A 21,624-nucleotide genomic window follows, 5' to 3' on the forward strand; every position below is an offset into this window, starting at 1 on the left:
CTGAGTTTGCTAACATCAACCTCACATTTAATTACAGCTGTGATAATCTCTCTGTTGGTAATTTGAATGTTGATTAGTTTTTGTTACCTGTAATTACAGACAGTCACTCTGAATGTTGCTTTACTGCCAATCTGCTGGTCTAGTCAAGAATAATTTAGATATTTCTCTTGTAATTGAAAGAAACAGCTGATGGACAGGCAATCTAGCAAATGGCTGGATTTAATACTTGTTCTCTCATGGTAGATGATACCAACAAAGAAAGGCCCACACTCTGCTTGCAAGGGCAGGGCTTGCTATGTCAGCTAATTACCATTTGCTGTTAATCAATTACATTCAACCAGCACATACAGCCTCCATTGACCTGTAAGAGGGGTGATGGTTATTTGGCATAGCGCTGTGCTCCCTTTAATCCCTGGGCTCTTGGCAGAAGACACAGTCTGGTTTCTGATCCTCCCCTGATTCAATCTGAATGGTGATGGAGTGGAAGCTGTACTGCTCAAACAGGGCTTGAGTAACATCTCTCAAAATCTTCTGGCTGTCTGTTGAGTCTGCTGCAGATAGCAAGCAGAAAGTAATCAAAACATACATCTTGATAATACTTTATATAATACTTTTGATAATATTTCTATATTATAGACATTGATAACTAATATAGATATTATATACTTCTAGAAGAGAAACTTTTAACAAGAAGTTTGTTTGAAAAGAGTTTCTTGTCCTTTTTATCCTCCTTTCAGGAACCTCCATGTCAGCAAACCTTTGTTCATTCAAATGTGGTTGGAATATGCGATTTTGGCAAGAGTTAAGCTAAGTTAAGTAATCACCATAGAAATTCAGATTGGCAGAAGACTGGAGGAAAGCAGAAATACTTAATAAAGATTAGTTCATCCAGTCAGGGAGTAGCAGCAGTGCCAAGTGATTTGGGTGGCTGATAGACCCTCTGTTTTTGGAAAGTGGGGACTCCATGGAGGACTTCATCTCTAGCCCTGACCTTGGCCAAACACATCTGGCTTTTTTTTCTTAATGCATAAAATGCTGACAGACAGATAAGAAAATTGACCTGAGTAATGACAGTTTGTCAATTGGGATAAAAACTACAATTTAAAATAAAATTTTAAAAGATGAACTCGAGCTACCTCTAAACTCCATCTATTTTTAAAGATGGTTTTACTTCTGAAGATACACCAGGAATGCATAGTGGCCCTGTAAGATTTTCTTGTAGAGATCAACAGTTTTCAAGTTTGACAGAATTGTGATAAAAATCTGGTTTGAGTCTAATTCATTTAATTTATTTTAAATATCTTGTTATTTACTTCTTTGTTCCACAGCCTCTCAAGTTTTCAAGTTTTGGGCTAAGTTGAGGTCCCTGTTGTTTAGACAAGGTTTCTGGGAGGAGGATCTGAGAGTTTTATTTGCTATTATTGTTGATTTTATTTTTCCAACAAAATTATGATGATTTTTTTTAACAAGAAACAGATATACAGTCAGCTTAATCTGAATCAAGAAAGACTGACCTTTGCTAGACAGCAGCTGAATAGTTACTCCCTGCTTACAGAAATTGACTGACCTGTGGCAATGTGAGCAGAGAGAGCAGTTTGATTCATTGTCAGAGACCAAAGACGAAGGTCGTGAACAGACTCCACTTTTTCAACTGTTAAAATTCTTGCTTTTACAGCATCATAAGCAAAACCTTTTGATGTTCCTGAAAAGGAGAAATTGATGGAAAAACAAGATTTTTAAGGGATAAGAATTGTGATCAATAGAGGAAAATGAATTACGAACCTTTATTCACTTAGATGTATCATTTTTATAAAAGTATTCAATGCTTTGGAAAGCCCATCTATTTCAGAGTTCACTGTGCTATATAATCTCATCCTTTGGTTTAAACTTCTAGGTTGAGACTCATGCATGTTTTAGGGGACAGTCTGAATGTCCAGTTTACATAGGTAGTGAGCTGTTTAGACAGATCACGTCACAGTTTTGCACCAACTTTTTTGTGAGTGCATCTCTCTGCCTCCATGAACAGCATGAACTCATCATGCTCCACTTGGATCAGTAGCCTGAAACAGCAGCTCCAGCATCCAATTTCTTTTCAGAAAATTCTGGGCAGAATATTCTACTTAAGAGGTAGGACACTCCCCAGAGAGTTCCCCAGGAGGACAGTGGGCTTGGTGCAGAGGGCAAGAGAGCACTGCTGACTGTGGCATGTCAGCACTGCTTGCAGAAGCTGGAGTCACTGCTTTAAAAAAGAGACTCCTCAGTGTCAGGGGTTGCTCCCCCTTCGTGGTAGTTTGATTTTTTATTTTTTTTTTCAGTAACCAAGAGATCTGCTTTTTGGCAGCCAAAATTCAGTCAGTTGCCATGCTCTTGCCAAGGTACATTTCTACATGGAAGTATCTCTATCTCACAATCACTGAAAGCAAACCAACCCTTAAATGAAACTCCTGTACCAATGTTTTATAACAGGTATTTTATTTTTTGTTTTTAATGGATATTTTATTTCTTGAAACAGCAGTAGGTGCAAGTGAAAGAGAGGAAAAATAGCCATGCAGGCAGTCACATTGAGTACCCATTCAGAACCTGCACTTTTAGAGCTACTTTTCCCTTTAATCCTCATGTCTTCACAGCTGAGAAAGAGGTTGCATTATATTATTCAATGTGGGTAAGGCAAAAACATGCATCTGTGACTGCTCAAGTCATTTGGCCTTGCAAATCAAATATTCAGGCCCATAGCTGACAGGATTAAATATTGCTAAGCCTGGCTCTTCTTGCTGCTGCTGTGCTGAGAATTGTCTATCCCTATGCACTGGAATGCAACTGGAAAGCTCCAACAGCTTACTTTTCTGGACTCAGGTGACAAAAAATCTTTTAAACTTCTGTCTCTTGCACTCAGCCTATTTCACTGATGCAGTTCAAAGCACAGTCAAAACACTTTTTCTTGGCAAAGATTTATATTTCACACAGGTAAAGGAAGTAAACAATGAACAAGGTGAGAAGGCATCTCATATGCCAAAGGGGTGATAGAAAGAAATGCTACACATATGGCAAACAAAAGCAACTCAGAGCTCATTAGCAAAATACCAGTACAAAGCTTTTTACAAAAACTGGCATATATGTAAACCCAATGTAATGGTAGAAAACAATTTTGATTAAAATTAGAAGTAGGTTTAAAGTATGACCAGAATTATAAGACTATTGGAAACTGATAAAGAAATGTGCTATTCTACTTTTTTCAAACATATATAAGAATTATGGACAAGGCAACAGAAAAAAATTCAAAATGCAAGTGTATTGATTCTGGAATCAGGTCCTACCTTCCATTAACATAGTTAGAATATCCCTTAAAATCGTGATGGTAGTTGCCAAAACAAAGATGGAAAACACAAATGTGCAGATTGGGTCGGCTATTTTGTACTGTGGCTAGAAAAATATGAACACACCACTTTGTTAATTTCATTCTTGTTGGTTATTGTCATTTTTAATTAGCATGAAAGAATAATAAATTCCATTCATCTAGTACAGAATGAGTGCTGGCCCCCTTTGCCAGTTAGGGAGCCTCAGTGCAGGGAATGAAGATGCTGCAGATGAAGAAAGGGAGAGACACCAAAGTATCCAGTTGAAACAGCAAGAAGCAAGGGTTACACTCTCAACAGTTATTTCAGTTCCCAAAAATAATTCTCTTTAATACAATTACAGTGTGTATGATTAAGACAGAGGAAATATTTACATAGTACCTAGTGTCACAACGCTGTGAAAATAGCACTTATCCTTGATTGCAAGGCAGGCAAATGAACGAATAAAACCAACCTTAAAGAAGATGATAAGTGCACTAATTAGCACACTAATGCTCTGGAATAGATCTCCAATGGCATGCACAAAGGCTGCCTGCAGGCTGGCATTGCTCAGAGCTGGCTCCAGAGGGGCTGATGTGCCTTCCCCGGCTTGTGCCCTGTGGCTGTGCCCGTGGCCAGTCTGGTGCAGAATCAGGCTTAGCCTGCAAGAGATGGAAAGCTGCAAATATCAGAGGATTTACTGCATCTCTGAAAGCAGTGAGGCCATACACATCACCACCCCTGTCACTTCTCAATGCTGAACAGTAAAATCTGACACCTTTAGTAGAAATGCAGAGGTGGCTGAGCAGACAGTTCCTAGGTTTTCAGTGATTTGCATAATCAAGAAAGCCTGTGAATGGGGTAATTAATGAGGCCTCATTTTCTAGAAAGTTCTTGAATATTCTGACATCTAATAAAAAGTGAGATGGAGAATAATCTTTTCCTGGGGTTTGTAGATTCATAATTTTCCTTCCCAGTGTGGCAGCTAACAGAAAGGAGGAGAACAAGTGCAACTTCCAATGAGAAGCAGGACCTCTCTTTTGGACCCCTTTCCATATCCTCATGGAGCTCATAAACACTTAATATTTTTGAGGTCATTATCTCTCTATAGTTTTTTAAATTGAATTACAGGAGCAGGTTCAAGGTTCCAATGTCATATGAGAGGAGAACAAAATAACTTACAGGATGTTGGTGAGCACAGCACAAGCAGAGGTAATGAGCATCACTGTAGCATCAATATCATAATCCGAGTGTAGCAGCCTCATGCAAGCCAAATATATCAACACACCAGTCACCATCCAAACTATTATCATAGACATCAAAGCTCCCAGAATTTCTAGGAATGAAAAAAATCTGATTTTAACAGTCAGAATAGGAATGAAAAAAATTTTAAGATGTTGATGATAATGGTTCCAGGTGTATGAGCTTTACAGCCAGGAGAGCTGCTTCTTGTATGCTGGCAGCCTTAAAGCTCACAAAGAATGGGCCAACCTCCTTTTTGATCACAGCAAATCCAGTGGATACCCAGGGTAGCCTTGTGCACGTGGCAGGCCTAACCCTGTTCTACCTGCCCCTACTTCTGTCCCCTTTCCAGTGCTGAGTTCATGCAACATTCTAAGAAATAGCAGAGATGTAAAAGATCATTTGGGGAGTTCTGGAGGAGCAAAAGGAGTTTGCCTGTCCCTGACTGTGGTGTGAAACCCATTAAGACCAGCCCTCCTCTCCCAACAAGATTATCACAGGAGCAGAGGTTTGAAGGAAGGAGAGAGGCACAGCCTCCCCTGTTCCTGCACACCTCTCACCACTTCACCTTTCAGAGAGACAGTAGCAGCTCCCAAAGAGGTCCTGTCAGCAAAACTTATCCTGGAACTCATTCTGCCAATGCCACAAAGTCATTTTTGTGCCACCAGCTGTGATGAGAACAAAAGAAGTTATTTTTTCCCCAGGGTAGCAAAATTTAATTTTGTCTCTATTGGCTTTGAGTTGAGCTCAAATAAATCCAGTCCCCAAGGCCAGCTTTTATTGCACTGTTATAGGAGAGGTTCAGGGAAGTGCACATGAACATGCAGCATGCTTTTAATAGGATGTGGGACTAGTAATTGCCATGTGACTTGAATGGGTAAATGAGAACAACTGAGACAATACCAAAGAAAATGCAAGCTCACAGTAAAGTGAAAGGCAGTAGACAGCCACAAAGCATTTGCACAGACCTCCACTGACAAGCCATTTAAACAGCTTATGATTTTTAATATAATTTTATGGGGATCCCCTCTTTTGCAGGCTGCAAAAGCTTATCAAATAACTGTTTTGCCTAAAACTGGAAAATAATAAATCAAAGTGCACTGACAGGGGAATTTAGTTTTCCTTAAAAGTAGATAGAAGCAGACATAAATCATACAATTTTTTTTTCTGCAAGTTGCAGGTTGAACCCCTGCAAACTTGGCCCAGCTGAAGGTGTTGATGGCTGTGCCATCATTGGCATGAAAGCAGCCAAAAGCTCTTGTGAGCACATGTATCCACCTGTGTGGATTTGGGCATATCCTCAATAACAGAACATGCTAGTGGTCATCTTTACATATTAATTTTCAATGGAGTATCTTGGCAAAAGTTTAGTTAAGCTTACAGATCAGTTCAGCAGCACTAAATACCTCACTTGAGATGTTCTCAGTTTCTTTTTTTCAGAACTACTGGCACTAACAGAGCACAGCAAACAATAGTGTAGGATTGTGTGGGAATCTCTGAGTACAGCTGAGGAGAATTAAGGTGCAAGAGAGGTTTTGTATCTGAACCTAGTTTGGCTCACACTATCAATCTTATTCAATATTGTGTTTCTGAGTTTGTGAAAGTAGCTGCACTGCTTTGGCATGGAGGGCAGGAGGCATTCAGATGGCTAAACCTGAGCACTGCCATGAAGAGTCTTTTCATGACAATATCTATCAGTCTGAGAGAAGCAGTGAAGAAACATCTTCCAGTGTCATGGAGGGCTGCACCTGAAAGACCTTGCTAGTCAGTGAAGAGTGACTTTGCCACCTGACTGCCCTCAGCTGCTCTATTAAGGTGCCCACCTGCATATTAAACTGAGAATATAGCTGGGAAAATAAGCAAGAAACAGGATAACAATCATGGAATGCAATTAAATAACTTCTAACATTTGATGCAAGGCTCTTTTTGCTACCAGGATAAAAAGGACAATAAAGGATTGGTTTTGAAGTTCTGCATTGCAATGACAAAATAAAAATAATTTCGTTCAGACTGAGGATGAAGTTACATGAAGTGGCTGAGCCTGCCTACATCATCAAGAGAGGTCTCTCTTTCACTTTTCTCCCCCCAGGATAAGAGATAATAAACGTGAAAAGGAATGGTAAATCAACTGATGTTAAGTTGTAGTTTACTAAGGCTGCAAAATTCAGCTGTGTGCTGTCTACATAATGCCAGCCATGCTTGGGCCATGCTGAACCTCCCACTCACCAGCAGAGCTGGTAGGATACACTTAGGGAGCTGCAGAAAGGCAGGATGAGTATGGCACATGCCTTCCCTGGTACTCTCTGCAGCTACAATCATCCCTGGCCTACAGACATCTGAGTCAGAAGCTGTTTCTGGACTTTGCTACTGAACATCCTTGAAGCATTTATCATCTGAGTCCTCGGTTCTGGTGCACAGGTGTCTGGAGTTATTTGAGGTACACTAACATCTCCATGCATGGCCTGACACAAGGTGTATCATTGACCCACAGACTTCCAGAGTGACAACTGGATTCCAAATGGCACAAATCATTTACATATAAGCAACAAAACTGAGCTCTGAGACATCCAACATGAGACTTATTTTTAGACAGATTGCCTACCTGTAGGCACTACCTAAGTGACTAAGCTCCCTCTGTGGACATCAAATTAATGGTGACTGACACAACTCCCTCCTTCACTGGCTGACTGGGAACACTGGCTTTTAGCTATGGGTGTCTGGTCACATTTGACAGGCCCTGATTTTGTGCTTGGCACCTCGTGCAGGTTCCTACAGGTCTTGTGCAACAGCTGCCATTCCCATGCCTAAACCTCTGACATCCTAGGGATGTAACACTGGACTTCCACGTTTAGGAGGCTGAATGGAGTCAAGATTTCTATTGAATATCAGAGACTTGGACCCTGTGCTTAAAGGTGCTCATGTGCTCATATTTAGGTGTCTAAATCTTGAACAGACTCACAGTCCCAGAAAATGATTCTCATGGTTAGTATTTTGCTAGTGTCTTGTCTTTTTTGAAAACACTTGAGTTTGATTGTCAGGCTTTTGGTGCTAGGTATCATCTGTAAAATGGGTGGTTTAGGTCGAGGACAGAGTATTTAAAAACTTGTTTTCATCTGATAAAAACCAACAGTGATAAAGAGATGTGAAAGGAGAGAATCAAGAAAAGGGTAAATGTTAAAGGATCTCATTTTTCTACAAATAAAACATTGTAAACTTTCTAAAATAATTTAATCATTTGCTTTAGAAATGGAGCAAACCCTAATTTTTATGGTTATTGTTGCTTTTACAGAAACTTGTTTCATAACAAATTCAGCGCTCAGTCCTCCACACACTCAAGTTACTGAGAGAAGTTACTGTTATTTCAACCAAAGTTAGCCCCAAAATGATGGTAAATAATGAACCGGAAGACATTTTTAGATAAGGGGTGATTCTTTACTTCTTTAAAATTCACTGGTTTACTGTGTTTCATGTCCTGAGATCTGTGGGAGCATTAGCACACTGTCTCTAAATGCCTGTAGACCCATGTTGGACATCAGCACGTTCTCCAGTCCCTGGCTAGGATAACTTCCTTTTCTCATTCCACACGTTCATAACATGGCATGTTTCCTACCTGCTCGGTGCCAGCCAAAGGTGAACTGTTTGGTAGGAGGTTTGGAGGTGAGGCACAGCGAGAAGAGGCTGATGAGGAAGCTTGTGAGGTCCACCAGGATGTGTGCCGCGTCGCTGAGCACTGCCAGGCTCCCGGCGATCTGCCCACCTGTGTGAAAGAAACACCCACCTGGGTCACAGCTCTGCTCACGAGTTTGAGCCAGCCAGATCCAACTCAAGGCCTGTTCTGCTGAGAATCAAAGGGAACACTCAATTTTCAGCCATCATACACAAGACCCAAACCTCTTCAAAGATAATTTCACTTTGTACCTCGTTCATGCAGTGAAAGGGATGAATTAATAGAAATACATAAGCCAAATTTCTTAGTTAGAGAGACTACCTAAGAACAGTAAGAGTTGTGATACATTAGTTCTGTAGTCACATTACTATTGTACTGTTTGAGTATTTTAATATCAGATTTTTTTTTGTGAAAAGCCATATTTTTGTGAAATTCTGTATTAAGCATCACATTTCCAGTATCCACCCACTATCTTTTCATAGAACACCGATATTTTTATGTATGTACAACAGTTCAGAGACCTAGCTTGTGGGATTAATTTCCTATTTGTTACAGGAAAATATGCATGTTCTTCCTGCTGCCTGACTGTTTATTTGTCACAGGCAACACTAAAACAGGAATACATGGAAAGATCCCAGTAGAAGAACTGTGATAAGCAATCAGCCATTTTAGTGAGGACATAGAGAAAAATGTTCTGTTCTCAGGACCAATCTATCATTTTGAATCTGTAATGCATGACTTAACTTTCCTGCTAGAGCTCAAATATGTGCTGAATATAATTTTACTCTGTGGGGGTTTGGATTTAAGTGGATTCTGAAGGAAAAACCCACCAATTTGAAATATTTTTGGGTTATTCTAATCATATTTTAATTTTCTTTTACTCAGTAAGCTAAATGTCATTATTTTGCCAAATTCTTCTAGCCATATCTCAGGGCTAAAGGCAAATCCAAATAAACTAAAAGTTTGCATTAAACTTCCCCAGCCTCTGGTGGCTGCAGGAGATGAGGATCCCAGACAGGAGGACACTGTCCTTCCAATATATTACAGCAGGGGAATCTTTTCATCAAAGCACAAAGGTAAAAAAGGAGATGTGAAATAACAAAGCCAAAACACTTATCTTCTGCATTTGGCAATGCATTTTCATTCTTCAGTCATTTAATTAATTTCAGCTCACTCATTTCTCCTGGCCACAACCTGTATGAGAATTAATGAATCCTGAAAAACATCATAAAATGCCTCATTCAAATCTTTGGCAGCATACCACTGCCAAAAGGACATGTAGATATATCTCTTGTTTCCTTATAGTTGGAGCATTTTCATGCCAGCAGGATGGACTTTCTGTTTAATTTCCTCCTGTATGCATATTTTAGATTAGAATACCTAACACCATAAGTTTTTTTCAGCACAGAATTTTGCTCAAAGTTACTTCCCAAAAGGGAGAAAACATGGCTGCAGAATTTGGGGGCATCTCATTCCTTGTGGTAAAATGAAAAATTCATCAGAATAAATATTTCCCAGAGCATGCTCAAGTGTAAAAGCACACGTACTTTTTGGTCATGGCACATTTCTTAGACTTCCACTGTTTTCAGGGTAACTGTATCTCAAGAGGGAGGTGGTTCTGCTGAGCAGGGGGAAGAAGGCTTGTCTGGAAGTGCCCAGATGTTAATAACCCAGGCATCAGGTATCTTTCAGCAAACAAATATGTAGATCACAAGCTGTGGGCAAAACCCTATTGCATTGTATATACTCTATTTCCATGTTCTGCGGAAGAGCATCTCAAAAGCTTGCTGCTAGCCTACTACCTTTGAAAAATGTTTGCAAATTATTATTTTATGTATTGCTGGCATAACTAATGCCTTGGGTGAGTTTCAGAGATCTCAGTCTGCTCAACTTAGCAACTTGTCTCACTGCTCAAGTTTTTCTGTCCTGCTCTGACATGAGACCACATGCAGTGTTCATCTCTCTTTCTACTGCCCAAGTGGAAGTGCTTTGAAATCCATTTGGTCCTTAACCACCAAAAATCATTGGAAAGCACTTTCATATCTGGGCTCCACACTGGGTAGTATTGGTCTGACTGATTTGGTACTGCTCTGACCTCCAGATCTGTGGAGATTGTGATGGATCTGCCTTAGAAGAGCAGAAGGTAATTGTCTTTCCAAGAGAGTCAGTGGTGTATCAGGCTCAACCAGCAGTGCCCTGTTTGGGAAAGCAGGAATGGCCAGCACAGATGGTTTGAGAAAAATATCATGGAAAGGTCTAGGCATTCAAAGAAGCACAACTTTTCAACCTCTCTGAGAGTGATGCAGCTTTGTTTCTTCTGTTTAGCAGAATAATTCCCACGGAAGCTGTTTGCCCTCAGAGGGCAAGGAAGGGAGGGGAAGATACTCTTTATCTTCAGGAGTAAAATAAGTGTCATAGTTATAGGCTTTTACAGCTTTTTATCAATACTCCCAACAAGTGGCCTTTAAGACTCACCATTCCCTATAATGGATGTTTATAGATTTATAGACCACAAGCAGTAGAAATTGTCAGTCACTCAATGGTCAATCATCAGGCACAGCAGTCTTGCCTAATGATTAAAAATATTAAATGTATGGTTCATAATTACAAAAGTCTCCACAGAGAGCTGTCTGTAACTGCAGTTAATAACTGGTTTGTCAAAGTTTAATGGTCTGAAGCAAAACGGCCTTCAAGCCTGTTACTTAAGCTGTCACTGCAAAAAAGCTGCATGATTCATTAAGCAAAATGAAACATTTAGTTAACATATCATCTGTCCTTCCAATTACCCTCTAGCACAGCCACATTCACCAAACTTAAGCCTACTGATTAGATGGTTTTGTTAATAATGCATTACTGGGAATTACTGCATGGGGATTAGCAGCATGCACTGGTTTCATGGGGGAAATGCACGTGACCTACAAACAACAGGGCTCCATGCAGAGGGAGCACGTGGGAGGGAAGAGCTGGAGAAGTCCCTGCTGGGTTTAGCAGCCAGAGGAGAAGGCAGAAATGCAGGCAACTCTTTCAGTGCCTCCACTTCTCACTTGCAAGGAAGACAAAGCCTTTCTGTTTCATTTTCATGGGGCTCCAGAGATGTCTGAGCTGGGAAAATATGGGTTTCAGAGGCCTTCCTGGCTGATTTTTGTTACATTGGCCAGAACACATATGGCAAAAGTCTGTGGGATTCCCCATGCCTCCCTTACCTCATCTCACTGCAGGGAAGGGCAAATTAAAGAGCCAGGAGCTATCAGGTGGATATAAATATCACAGAATCCATGGAGAGAGCAGAGCAGTGAGACAAAATGAAAGCCAATACTCTATGAGCAAGCCAAATACTTATATTGCATGTTGTAGGGTGGGTCCAGAAGTGACAGCTAATTAGGTAGGGGAATAATCTTCCATTGATGCAGAGGCACACCAGCAGGCCAATTTAAAAGATAAACGTGCCCTGATATAAATACATTGACTTAGCTGTAGAAAAACAGATGGCCAATCTGGCCCTGGATTTCCCTGGATTTTGAAAAGACTCTTGCATTTATTTTCAGATCCTACTGCTAGCAGCCTCTATCAGTGCTGAGGTCTCATTGCCCTAGATAAATATGTAAAATCTTTTAATCTTTTTAAAGGATATAGCTCAATTTATTGGAAAACCTTTGTGATGCCAAGACATGCATCAGTCAAGCTCAAAGACCTGGAAGAACAGTTCAGACCATTAACTGATCTTTGTACTCCTACCCAGATGAAATCCTTGAGTGAATATATGAAAATATTTTGATAATTTCACTTAAACCCTCTCCTCCCCCCAGTTCTTTTAATGACCAGGGACAAAGGAGAGTTATTTAGTGCCAGGTGGGCTCACCCCTGGCATGGTCCCTGCAGTCAGAGTGCACTCAAGGCAAGGATGTGGCTGTGCTGGGCACCAGACTGGGCTCTTTTTGAGCACACATACTTCCCTGTTATCTCAGCAATCATGAAGAAGGTGCAAATTACTGATGCTACACAGAGCTTCCTCCTGGCTTGATGCTGCTCCCTCTGTCTGTTCTCATAGGCCTGGGAGAAGCTGTGACAGTGATATGCTGGATTAGCTCCTGTAACTTCTGCTTCCTGCTGCTGCGTCTCTTCATTTGAATTCTTCTGATGCCAGCTCATCCTTTGGGATAGAAAGAAATGGAAGGTTAAAAAAGAAAAACCCTGGTTATTCAGGCATCTGGCCCTACAGCCCCAGAAATGATGTAATTAATGCTTTCAAAGGATAAAAGCAGCATTGGGAACAGCAGAGCAGGTCACAGAAGAGGCTTGCTTACACAAGCAAGGCTCTGTGGGAGGGAGCTGCACATGAAATGAGTGTTCTGGCTGTGTTTCCCAGCTCTTTGGGCTCTCCTACATCATTTAGCAGTTTATGAAGCACAGGGTGGATTTCTTAGGCTGTGTATCTCACGCACACCACATGACTTTAAAGAAATTGTACTTCATGCAAATAGCTACCAAGTTCAGCATAACATGGAAAAATTCTACTAAAAAAATCAGGATTTTATTCCCAACAGCTTTGTCAGGAAGACCAGTCAAAAAAACACCCTAAACTTCTTTTTCTTAAATATAATCAGCTGAAAATATTTCTCTCCTCTCTTTGCACACAGAACTATTTTATCTCAAATTTCCACATATGTACAAAATCTACCAATATTCCAGCATAGAAACAGAAATAAAGAAATTCCACCTCAGCATAGAGCCTGAGCATAGAAAATATTAGACAAAAAAATCTCATTGCTCCATCACAAAGTGATTTTTCAGCCAAGTCTGCTCTGCCACAAAACCTCAGTATTGTGCCTCTCAGGGTTCCTGCACAGGAAACACAGGGTAGAGGTACAGAGGTCTGTGGCCAAGTTCATTGCACAGCAGCTGTGGAAGCTCCTGGATGACCACGATGTTTGGTGCTCTCAGCAGAGCAACCAAGAGACTCCCCCTGGGAGGCCCCAAGGTGGTTTGCTGAGCAAGGATGTTCCCTTTTCCTTATCTCTCAACAGAAAAGAGCCCAAATTGCAAAAAAACCCCTCTAGATCCCCTCCCAGGGGGACTTAAAACCATTCTGTCTCTCCCAATACAACCCTTGTTGCCAGAGCTGCTCCTAATGTGATGAGTGCTCTGAGCCTGTGGCACCAGAAGGAGAATTCTGCCAAGATGCACATGCACAGTCCCTACAACCACATGGTGCAGCTGTTTGAGGTCTGTGTGTGCAGGGACTACCCAGGAACACAGCAAACTCCACTGCTTTTTTTCCAAATTAGCCTGGGGACAGGATGTGGGACTGGGCTTAGTTGCCCCAGTAATAGCAGTGGCTCTTCCCCATTTTGACTTCAGACTTTCCTCTGGGACTAAGAAGAATTGTTTCTTCAGCTGAAGGAAACCTGTGCTCCAGGAAGTAACATGAATCCTGGTGACTTTCTCTAGTGTTTCTGCACTGTTTGTAGAAGTGTCAAGATGCCTGAATTCTCACTGGAAAGAAATTAGCTGGTGGCTGCCAACCTGCAGTAGTCTGTCCAGAAAAAAACTGTACTGAAATCACAAGATTTTTCCAGCTGCTTCTTTTGGGTGGCCTGAGGGGGCTGCAGCTGCTCAGCAGGTTTGAAGTCCTGCCAGATGCCCCACACTGGTGGGCAAGAGGCAAAGGCACCTGCAGAGCTGATGTCTTGGCCTTTTGCGTTCATCAGCATCACAGAGGTACTGACGAAAGAAGAGCTGACCCACCTTGGCAGCCAAGCCCTGCAAGTGTAGATAATCAATGTGGATTTGGTTCTGTAAATATTGAGATGTGCCAAGGGTGCCACGTTCCCCTGAGTCAGCCAGTTTCCCAGCCAGGTTAGCATGTGGCCTCTGTTTGCTCAGTGGAGGTGACTGATTCCCCCTGTACGTGAGGAGCTTGTGTGAAACAGCAACTGGTCACATTTAATGTCTGATGCTTGGAGACAGGGAATTTTCTTAGTCCTTTTGTCAGCATTTTCCTTTATTTTCCTCACATCAACAAACAAATAGGAGTTGGACTGTCTAGGGAATGGGCTGCCCATCTGGCAGCTGGGGTGCCCACCAGCCAGTCCTTCTCCAGTCCTTTAGTTTTACATTTATCGGGTTCACTGTGTCATTTTTGTACAATATTTTACTGATGAATTAGACACAGAAGGTACCACAAATTAATTCCTTCCAGATGGCTGAATAAAATGCTGTAGTTCTCTCACTCTCCCCTGGAGATCAGGGCAGGCAAGGTTTTCTTTCTCATGATCTCTCTCTGGAGTTAACTTCCAATGCTTTTCTATCGTTTTCATGTAAAATTAATTTCCCCTTACCTCAATTTTCATCAGATGGCATTGAACATTAAAATCATCTTAATGACATGAGTCATGATCAGCTCAACAGCCTCTCAGGCAGGAATGCCAAAATTACCACTGCATATTCTGAGCCACCAAGTCCTTTCCTGTTAACAAAATAGGTCGCTCTGTGATCTCACTCTCTTTTGTTTTTTGTCTTTCAGTCTCTCTGTCAACTAACAAAGCCTCAGGGCATCACTGAGGGCAGGAAAGCTCTGTCCCCAGATCTTGCTGGACAGATGCAAAAGCAAACAGAGACTGTATAAACCCACAAATGTCACATTTTTCTGTCTAAAGGGTACCTAAATAGAAGTGCCCTGGTTGCCAGAGGTGGTGAGCATTCACTGCTCCCTTTGAACTTGCAGAACAGCATCTGGCCTGATGAGTTGGGAAAACTCCTGCCAGCTCCTGTATGTAGCCATTATTTTTCTCTTCAAAAAGCTGCCTGCCACTAATTAAAAGAATCTAAGAATCTAGGAGGCAGTTTTATAAAAGTGTGAATCAAAAGCTTAAGGTGCAAAGATCAGCTCTGTTAGACCAGAAATTCCTTCACAGTGTTTTAGAGCAAGATGTAGCCTTTGAGCTTCAGGTCTCTGTGCCAGCATATTGCAGAGTCACAGATTAAAAAATAATCTTTTCTCCATTTCAAATTCTATTTTCTTTGTAAAAAAGATAGTCAGGGGAACGTCACTGAAAGGCTCCTACTGAGTCATGCCCGGAAGGGAGAAGCAGAGAATATTAATACATATTGCAGATTTCACACAAATCATTAGCAATAGCTTTTTATTACAACTTCATTTCTGTTTATTTTCCCTTGGACTGCTGGGTGCCTTGATCTGCAGGCTTGTGGGAATAATTGCTATCCTCCTAGACCATTATAAGTTCCCCAGTCACAAGAGAAAAATGTGGAATCACTGCACTTTCCACAGGAGATCATCTCCTTCATGAGGGAAAATAGTAATTTTCTGCTGCCTGAAAGGATAATGAAACTACCTTCAGAGAAAAATTTATCAAAGCCATAGTCACCTCCCTTATGCTGGCACCATTCTGATTTTAATTGATGTACCAATCTTGAATATTTTCAAGGTATTTAAGATGCTGTTAATAACCTGGTCATCCAGTTTCTCCTTTTCCTTACTGTGGGTACAAAATAAAGGCAAATATTTATATGTTTGCATACATTTAGGTCTCCAGTAGATAGGAATTCATGCCTTATTATCTTATGTGCCTCATTTTGAGAGCCTGGCCCTGTATTCATAAATGTATTGTCAAGAGTTTTCCTTCTACATAACCCTATAACAATACCTGCCTGAAGAGTTTTCCTTCTGCTATAACAATAGCTGGCCTGGAGACCAGAGGTGCATGTAGCCAAGTATTCAAATTCTGTCATGAACATGAAGGAATACATAAGGTCAAAGTACTGAAGAGGAACATTCCCAGAGAGATACTGTTCCCCAGTTCTGAACCAGAGCTCCTGTCCAACATCTCTTTACAGATCTTTATTCCACAAGCCCAGCTGGCTTAAAAGTATTGAGTTCCACAGTTTAATTATGATGTGTGTAAAAGTAATGTGTCTTTTGTCACTCTGGAGCTGTCTTCCTGCTATTTTAATTAGTTCTAATACTGTTAGAAATGACTGACTATTCCCTGTTTACCTGCCTCACATCATTCATGATTTTATGTATCATTGTTATACCTCTGAATCATCAATTTTCTGAGCTGATGCCCTAGCTATTTAATTTCTGTTTCGTGTAACTCACTACCTTGGTTCTAATTTTCTTTCTGAGATGAAGTGGACAAAACTGAATTGGGCATAATGGAGATGGCATATGGCCAGTACTGGGAAGACACAGCCCATTCTGCAGGGTCCTGGTGTCACCTGCAGGGGGACAAAGGCACTGGGTTTGGGTGTGCTGAGTCTGCTGAGTTACTGCGTGCTACTGGGCCAGCTGGCAAGCCAGTGCAAAGGAGCAACCACAGGGCCCTCAGCTAAAACAGTCCAGAGATCACAAGAAACACCTATCATCTTCCTGAGCATTGATTCTGTAAAGGATACGGAGTGGTGGAAAGCCTGTCTTTGATGAGGACTCTTTGATCTCGTAAGAGTTTTCGTATCACCTGCCGTAAAGGAGAAAAAAACCAAAATATTTCTTATGTGCTTGCTATAGAAAATCACTCTTCATCTGAAGAAATCATCTCCCAGGTTCACTTCAAACTTTTTGCTTGCTGGTATGAGCCTGGCAGACAGGCACCAGTTAGGAGTCCAAGGCCTATAGACAAGAAAATCTACAGGTAAATGCCCTATGTTTAAAACTTTTGCATGAAGACAAACCCTAACACTTCCACACAACTTTCCTGCTATCAGCATTGCCCACCCCTGGGTTTTTCCCCACCTTGTCTTTTGTCTCAGAGACAAAATAAAAACCAAAACTTTGAGACTTAAAGCCTTGAGTTTCACTTGTGTGATGGTATTCAAAATCTCAGTATAAAGACAGATAAAGAATATACTAACAAATCCATGCTGGATCAACCCAAAATCTAGCTCATAGCATAGCTGGCACAATCAGATGTAAATCCACTGATTTATGAAGTGGAATATTGAGTATTTCTGGTCAATTTACAGTGATCTGTTGCCAGCAAGAAATAAAAATACTCTTGCCTGTGTTCATTCATGGAAACTTGAGGAAACTTCAGGTCAAACTGTTACCTAGACCATGATAAAGGGTTATCTAGATCACTATATAGGTGATAACAAATAGAAAGAAAATAGAATATGAATGATTAGTCATTAGAAGAACTTATTCTCTTTTAATACCACCATTGACTGTGAAAATACCATACAAAACCATCTCAGAGACCTAGTTCATACCTAATTTAAAGACAGATGCTGTATGACTTATGGATAACACGTTTTGCATGAAGCAGGAGGTTCTGAGTGCTCAGCTTCAGACCCTCTAACCATTATGGTTCATAACCTTCCTCAAGTCTGGTGGGAAGTGGTGTCCTGTCCTGAGACCCATCCTGTGTAATGCCTTCCTCTGTTTCCTGGAGGAGGAGGTGTAGGGCACCCTGATCACGTTGGCAGATGATGCCAACCTGGAGGTGCAGCTGATAGATTGGAGGGCAAGGCTGCCATGAGGAGTCTGGAGGAAGAGCTCAACAGGAGCTGCTCAATTTCACAAGAACAAATATAAAGTCCTGCACCTGGGACAGACAGATTTGTGAGACCATATCTACAATATCATGTCCAGCTTTGGGGTCCTTAGCACAGGAAAGATCAGTAAATCGAGCAGGTTCAGCAGAGGGTGACCTGGATAATTAAAGGCTGGAGCACTTCTGGGGGACTGGACTTTTTGTGAGCACCCAGATGCAACCTGCCAATATTCCTGAGGAGGCTATTGAGAAGATGGAACTTTATTGCTCTACATGGAGTAAGGATGAGGTCATTGGTCATAAACTGAAACAAGTTCCAATTGAATATGAGGGGAGGGAAAAAAGATTGTGAAGTTAATACCCTATTGAAGCAAATTGCCCAGAAAGGTTTGTGGAGTTTCTATCCTGAGAGATTTTTTTCAAGACTAGACTGGAGACAACCATGAGCAACATTATTCAATCTGGTTGGACCAGAGACATCCTTAAGGTCCCTCCCAATATGAATTGTACTATAAACTTACAACTGATCTGACTTTCAGAGGGCTCAGTTGAAGCCTACCCCCTTTTAAGCATTTCAAGTTTGACATGGGAAGCCTTAATGCATCCAAACAATCTAGTGACTACAGACAGGTCTGGCACGTGCAAAACACTCTCCTCCACAACCCTGAGTACAGGGAAAGGAGTCAGCTTTCAGGCTTCCTACTCACATGGTCAAGATAAAACTAGTTTTGTTCCCTGTGTATTGTAATGATGGCATTTATTAAAAAAAAAGAGGCTGGGGGATTGCAATGATGGCATTTATTAAAGAGGCTGGGGGATGGCAAGGAAATAGGCAATCTGTGTGCAAAATAAATTCTGTTGAAAGCATTAGAGCTGCTCATTAAGGCTACACATGGGGGACAGAAAAATGTGGTAATTTATACCAAAGGCTAAGATGAGCCTATTGCTACTGTTGGCTTAAGGCAGCTGCTCTGTGAGCTCAGGCCCAGAGGGCTGCATCCCCTCATGGGCTGGTTGTGGCTCACAGGCTGGCACCTGGGTCACTGGGCTGGCACCCTGGGTCACTGGGCTGGCTGTGCTCACAGGCTGGCACCCTGAGTCCCTGGACTGGCCCCCTGAGTCCCTGGGCTGGCACCCTGGGTCACTGGGCTGGCACCCTGAGTCCCTGGGCTGGCACCCTGAGTCACTGGGGCTGGCACCCTGAATCACTGGGCTGGCACACTGGGTCACTGGGCTGGTACCCTGGGTCACTGGGCTGGCTGTGGCTCACAGGCCGGCACCCTGAGTCACTGGGCTGGCACACTGGGTCACTGGGCTGGTACCCTGGGTCACTGGGCTGGCACATTGGGTCACTGGGCTGGCACCCTGTGTCACTGGGCTGGCACCCCAAGCTGCTGGGTGCAATGGGAAGCAGGGCAAGGGCTTCCCCTGTGCTATCAGCTCTTTCCAACAGGAGGGAGACTCTGGCTCTCAGCCCCCATTTCTGGTTATTTCTGGAACAGAGTAATGAAATTGTGCAGTTAATCAAATTTCATCTGGCAGAAAAAGCAAAATGGAGAAGCAGCACACAAGCCACATGGCTGGATGACAAGTCCTCTTCATTTTGGAGAGCTACCTCCTCCATCATTCAGCCACCTCAGGACCACCACTGTAGAGCCCTCCTGGGACCAGCCCTCCAGCTCAGGGGCTATTGCATGTAGCTGCAGCATCAGTCCAAAAATTGCAATTGCTACAGCAATTCACTCCAACTAATTTCAATCCTAAATTAAGAAATAATTATCAGAAAAAAATTGACTCCAGAAGGTGTGTCAGCTCTCAGATGGGAGGATCAGAGGCCAGGGATTCTTACCCCCGGTGTGCATCCTGCCCTTATGCTTAGCAAGGATATTCCCCATTACCAGTGATCCAGGGGCAAAAATGCTTCCTCACAAGGCAGCCTAACAACTGTCCCTGTCTCAGGGGACCATATAATGGGTTTGCCCAGTGTTGTCCTTTGTGTCCCGAGGTTGCAAGGGGCCTAAGGACCTCAAGCACTGAAGCTGTGCACACAAAATTGCAAACTTTAAAAAAACCACTGTCCCAAATAACTAAAATGAACTGCAGAATCGTATGGGATCTTTTTGAAATATAAATATTACCACAGAAGTCATTTTGGACAGTGCCATCTATATTTATGGAGCCATGAAATAATATTTAAATAATAACCCAGACATTCAAATGACTAAAATGCGATGGCACTGACCCCAGTATAAGAACATGAAGAGACAGATTTCCATTTGAACTGACAGTGTTTACGCCAAGTTTCTGTCCCACATGTTTTAAGAGAGCCAAGCAATAAATAACCCGAAAACCAATGAGATAATGGAAATGTCAAGAGGTGCTAAGCTGTAACTGAGCAGCTATTTTCTTTTAGAAATACTTGCTAGTCTGAGTCAAGAGGAAGAATGAAAAAAGGTTAAACTGTAAAACTATTTTGTGTTAGACATTTATATTCTTTTTTTAACCCCATCTACAGTATCTTATGATTTCAGAGGATCTTTCCTCACTCAAGCAAGCATTTACTCACCAGACCTCTGGCATACAAGAGTTACATTAACCCCAACAGACAATCCACAAGAATAAAGCATTGCCTTTCTTTCAAACCAAATGGATAATTTAGACATTCAAGCATGAAGGAGCCTTGAGCCAAACATGGTGTCAATAGCACAATTATAATTCAGCCTAAAATTGCAGCATAATCCATGAGGTTTTGCATCCTACAATAAATCTACTAAGCTTATAAAATACATAGCAAGAGACACTTGCTTCAACAGTAGATTGGTTCAATCCATCACAGACACAGACATATCAGACTGCTGTCTAGTAAATGCTTCAAATATCTAATAAGAAAGTTTTGGAAGAAAAAAATTGAACAAAATATTTTGAAAGTAGTAAAATGTATGCGTGGTGAAACTCTCCAGACTTTGACTCCTGCAGCTGGTTGGCAGATTGGTGATCTCATATTGCTCTGACACAGAAATGTCAGTGAAGGAAACAAAGAGTTGTGTTACCTGTCTAGGGCCAACGAGTACTTCTTGGTGTCCTTCTCACGCACGAGGCAAGTTCTTTCAAGACCCCTTTCAGTAGCCATGAAGAAAGTCAATGGGTTTTTGCTTGTTTTTTCCCTTTAAACTCTCTTTTCTCTGTCTGAAGCGATACGGGCAGAAATGTCCTCTTGACTTATGCAGAAGTCTCTGCCAAATATTTTAAAATGAAAATGTTTGAATAATGTTCCCAATAAACCTGAGAGAAGCTGCGAGGGAAAGCTTCTTTCCTAGTGCTGGTGGCGTCACTCCCATGCCAACCAGTAACTTGCTGAGCATGTCAGATTGGAGACTTTGGGCCTCCCTCCCTGTTTGTTCTTTTTTTTCCTTCCATGTTTGATGCTGGGTCTGCTCTTTGGTCACGCGGGGGGTGCATGCTCTCCCAGGCCCAGGGTCCAGCACACACGGACGTGCGCAAAGCAGCTCCCGTGGATGCACTGAAAGAGGGAACCAGGGTCATTAAAACTGCCTGATTTGCCTGGAAACAGCCAAACCCCTGTTTGCCTTTCTGCGTGCTTGGCTTGGGAGGAAAGTCAACCTCCCTAACTCCAGCTTTGTCCAAGCCTTTTAATCTGAGCAGTCACTCTAAGGACTGATTTTTTCCCCTAGCATCTTCTCTCCTAATGGTTCAAAACAGAAGAGGCTGCTTATTATTGCCATTTGCAGCACAGGTTATTGAAATCTTCATTTCAGCAGGAAGGACTGCAGGTTGTTATTTCTGCTTTATTCAGTTTGTTAGTTCTATCAACAGCTGCAGTCCCTGGAGAGGAGGAGAAGCCCTCCAGCCT

The 21,624-nt window shown here is 41.9% G+C and overlaps 1 protein-coding gene across 1 annotated transcript; it reads right to left on the reverse strand.

The window, feature by feature from the left end:
* Window positions 1–201: 201 nt before the first annotated feature.
* Window positions 202–21,080, reverse strand: SLC30A8 (solute carrier family 30 member 8). The gene is made up of 8 exons (XM_054516089.1): window positions 20,804–21,080; window positions 12,187–12,391; window positions 8,185–8,323; window positions 4,515–4,668; window positions 3,808–3,994; window positions 3,315–3,420; window positions 1,568–1,702; window positions 202–551 (listed from the first exon to the last, which is right to left on the reverse strand). Exons 1-8 carry the CDS (start codon window positions 20,881–20,883, stop codon window positions 406–408), a joined length of 1,152 nt encoding a protein of 383 aa, XP_054372064.1. The 5' UTR covers window positions 20,884–21,080; the 3' UTR covers window positions 202–405.
* Between the last annotated feature and the right edge of the window lie 544 nt (window positions 21,081–21,624).

Source organism: Molothrus ater, chromosome 1, assembly GCF_012460135.2.
Source record: "Molothrus ater isolate BHLD 08-10-18 breed brown headed cowbird chromosome 1, BPBGC_Mater_1.1, whole genome shotgun sequence".
NCBI lineage: Eukaryota > Metazoa > Chordata > Aves > Passeriformes > Icteridae > Molothrus > Molothrus ater.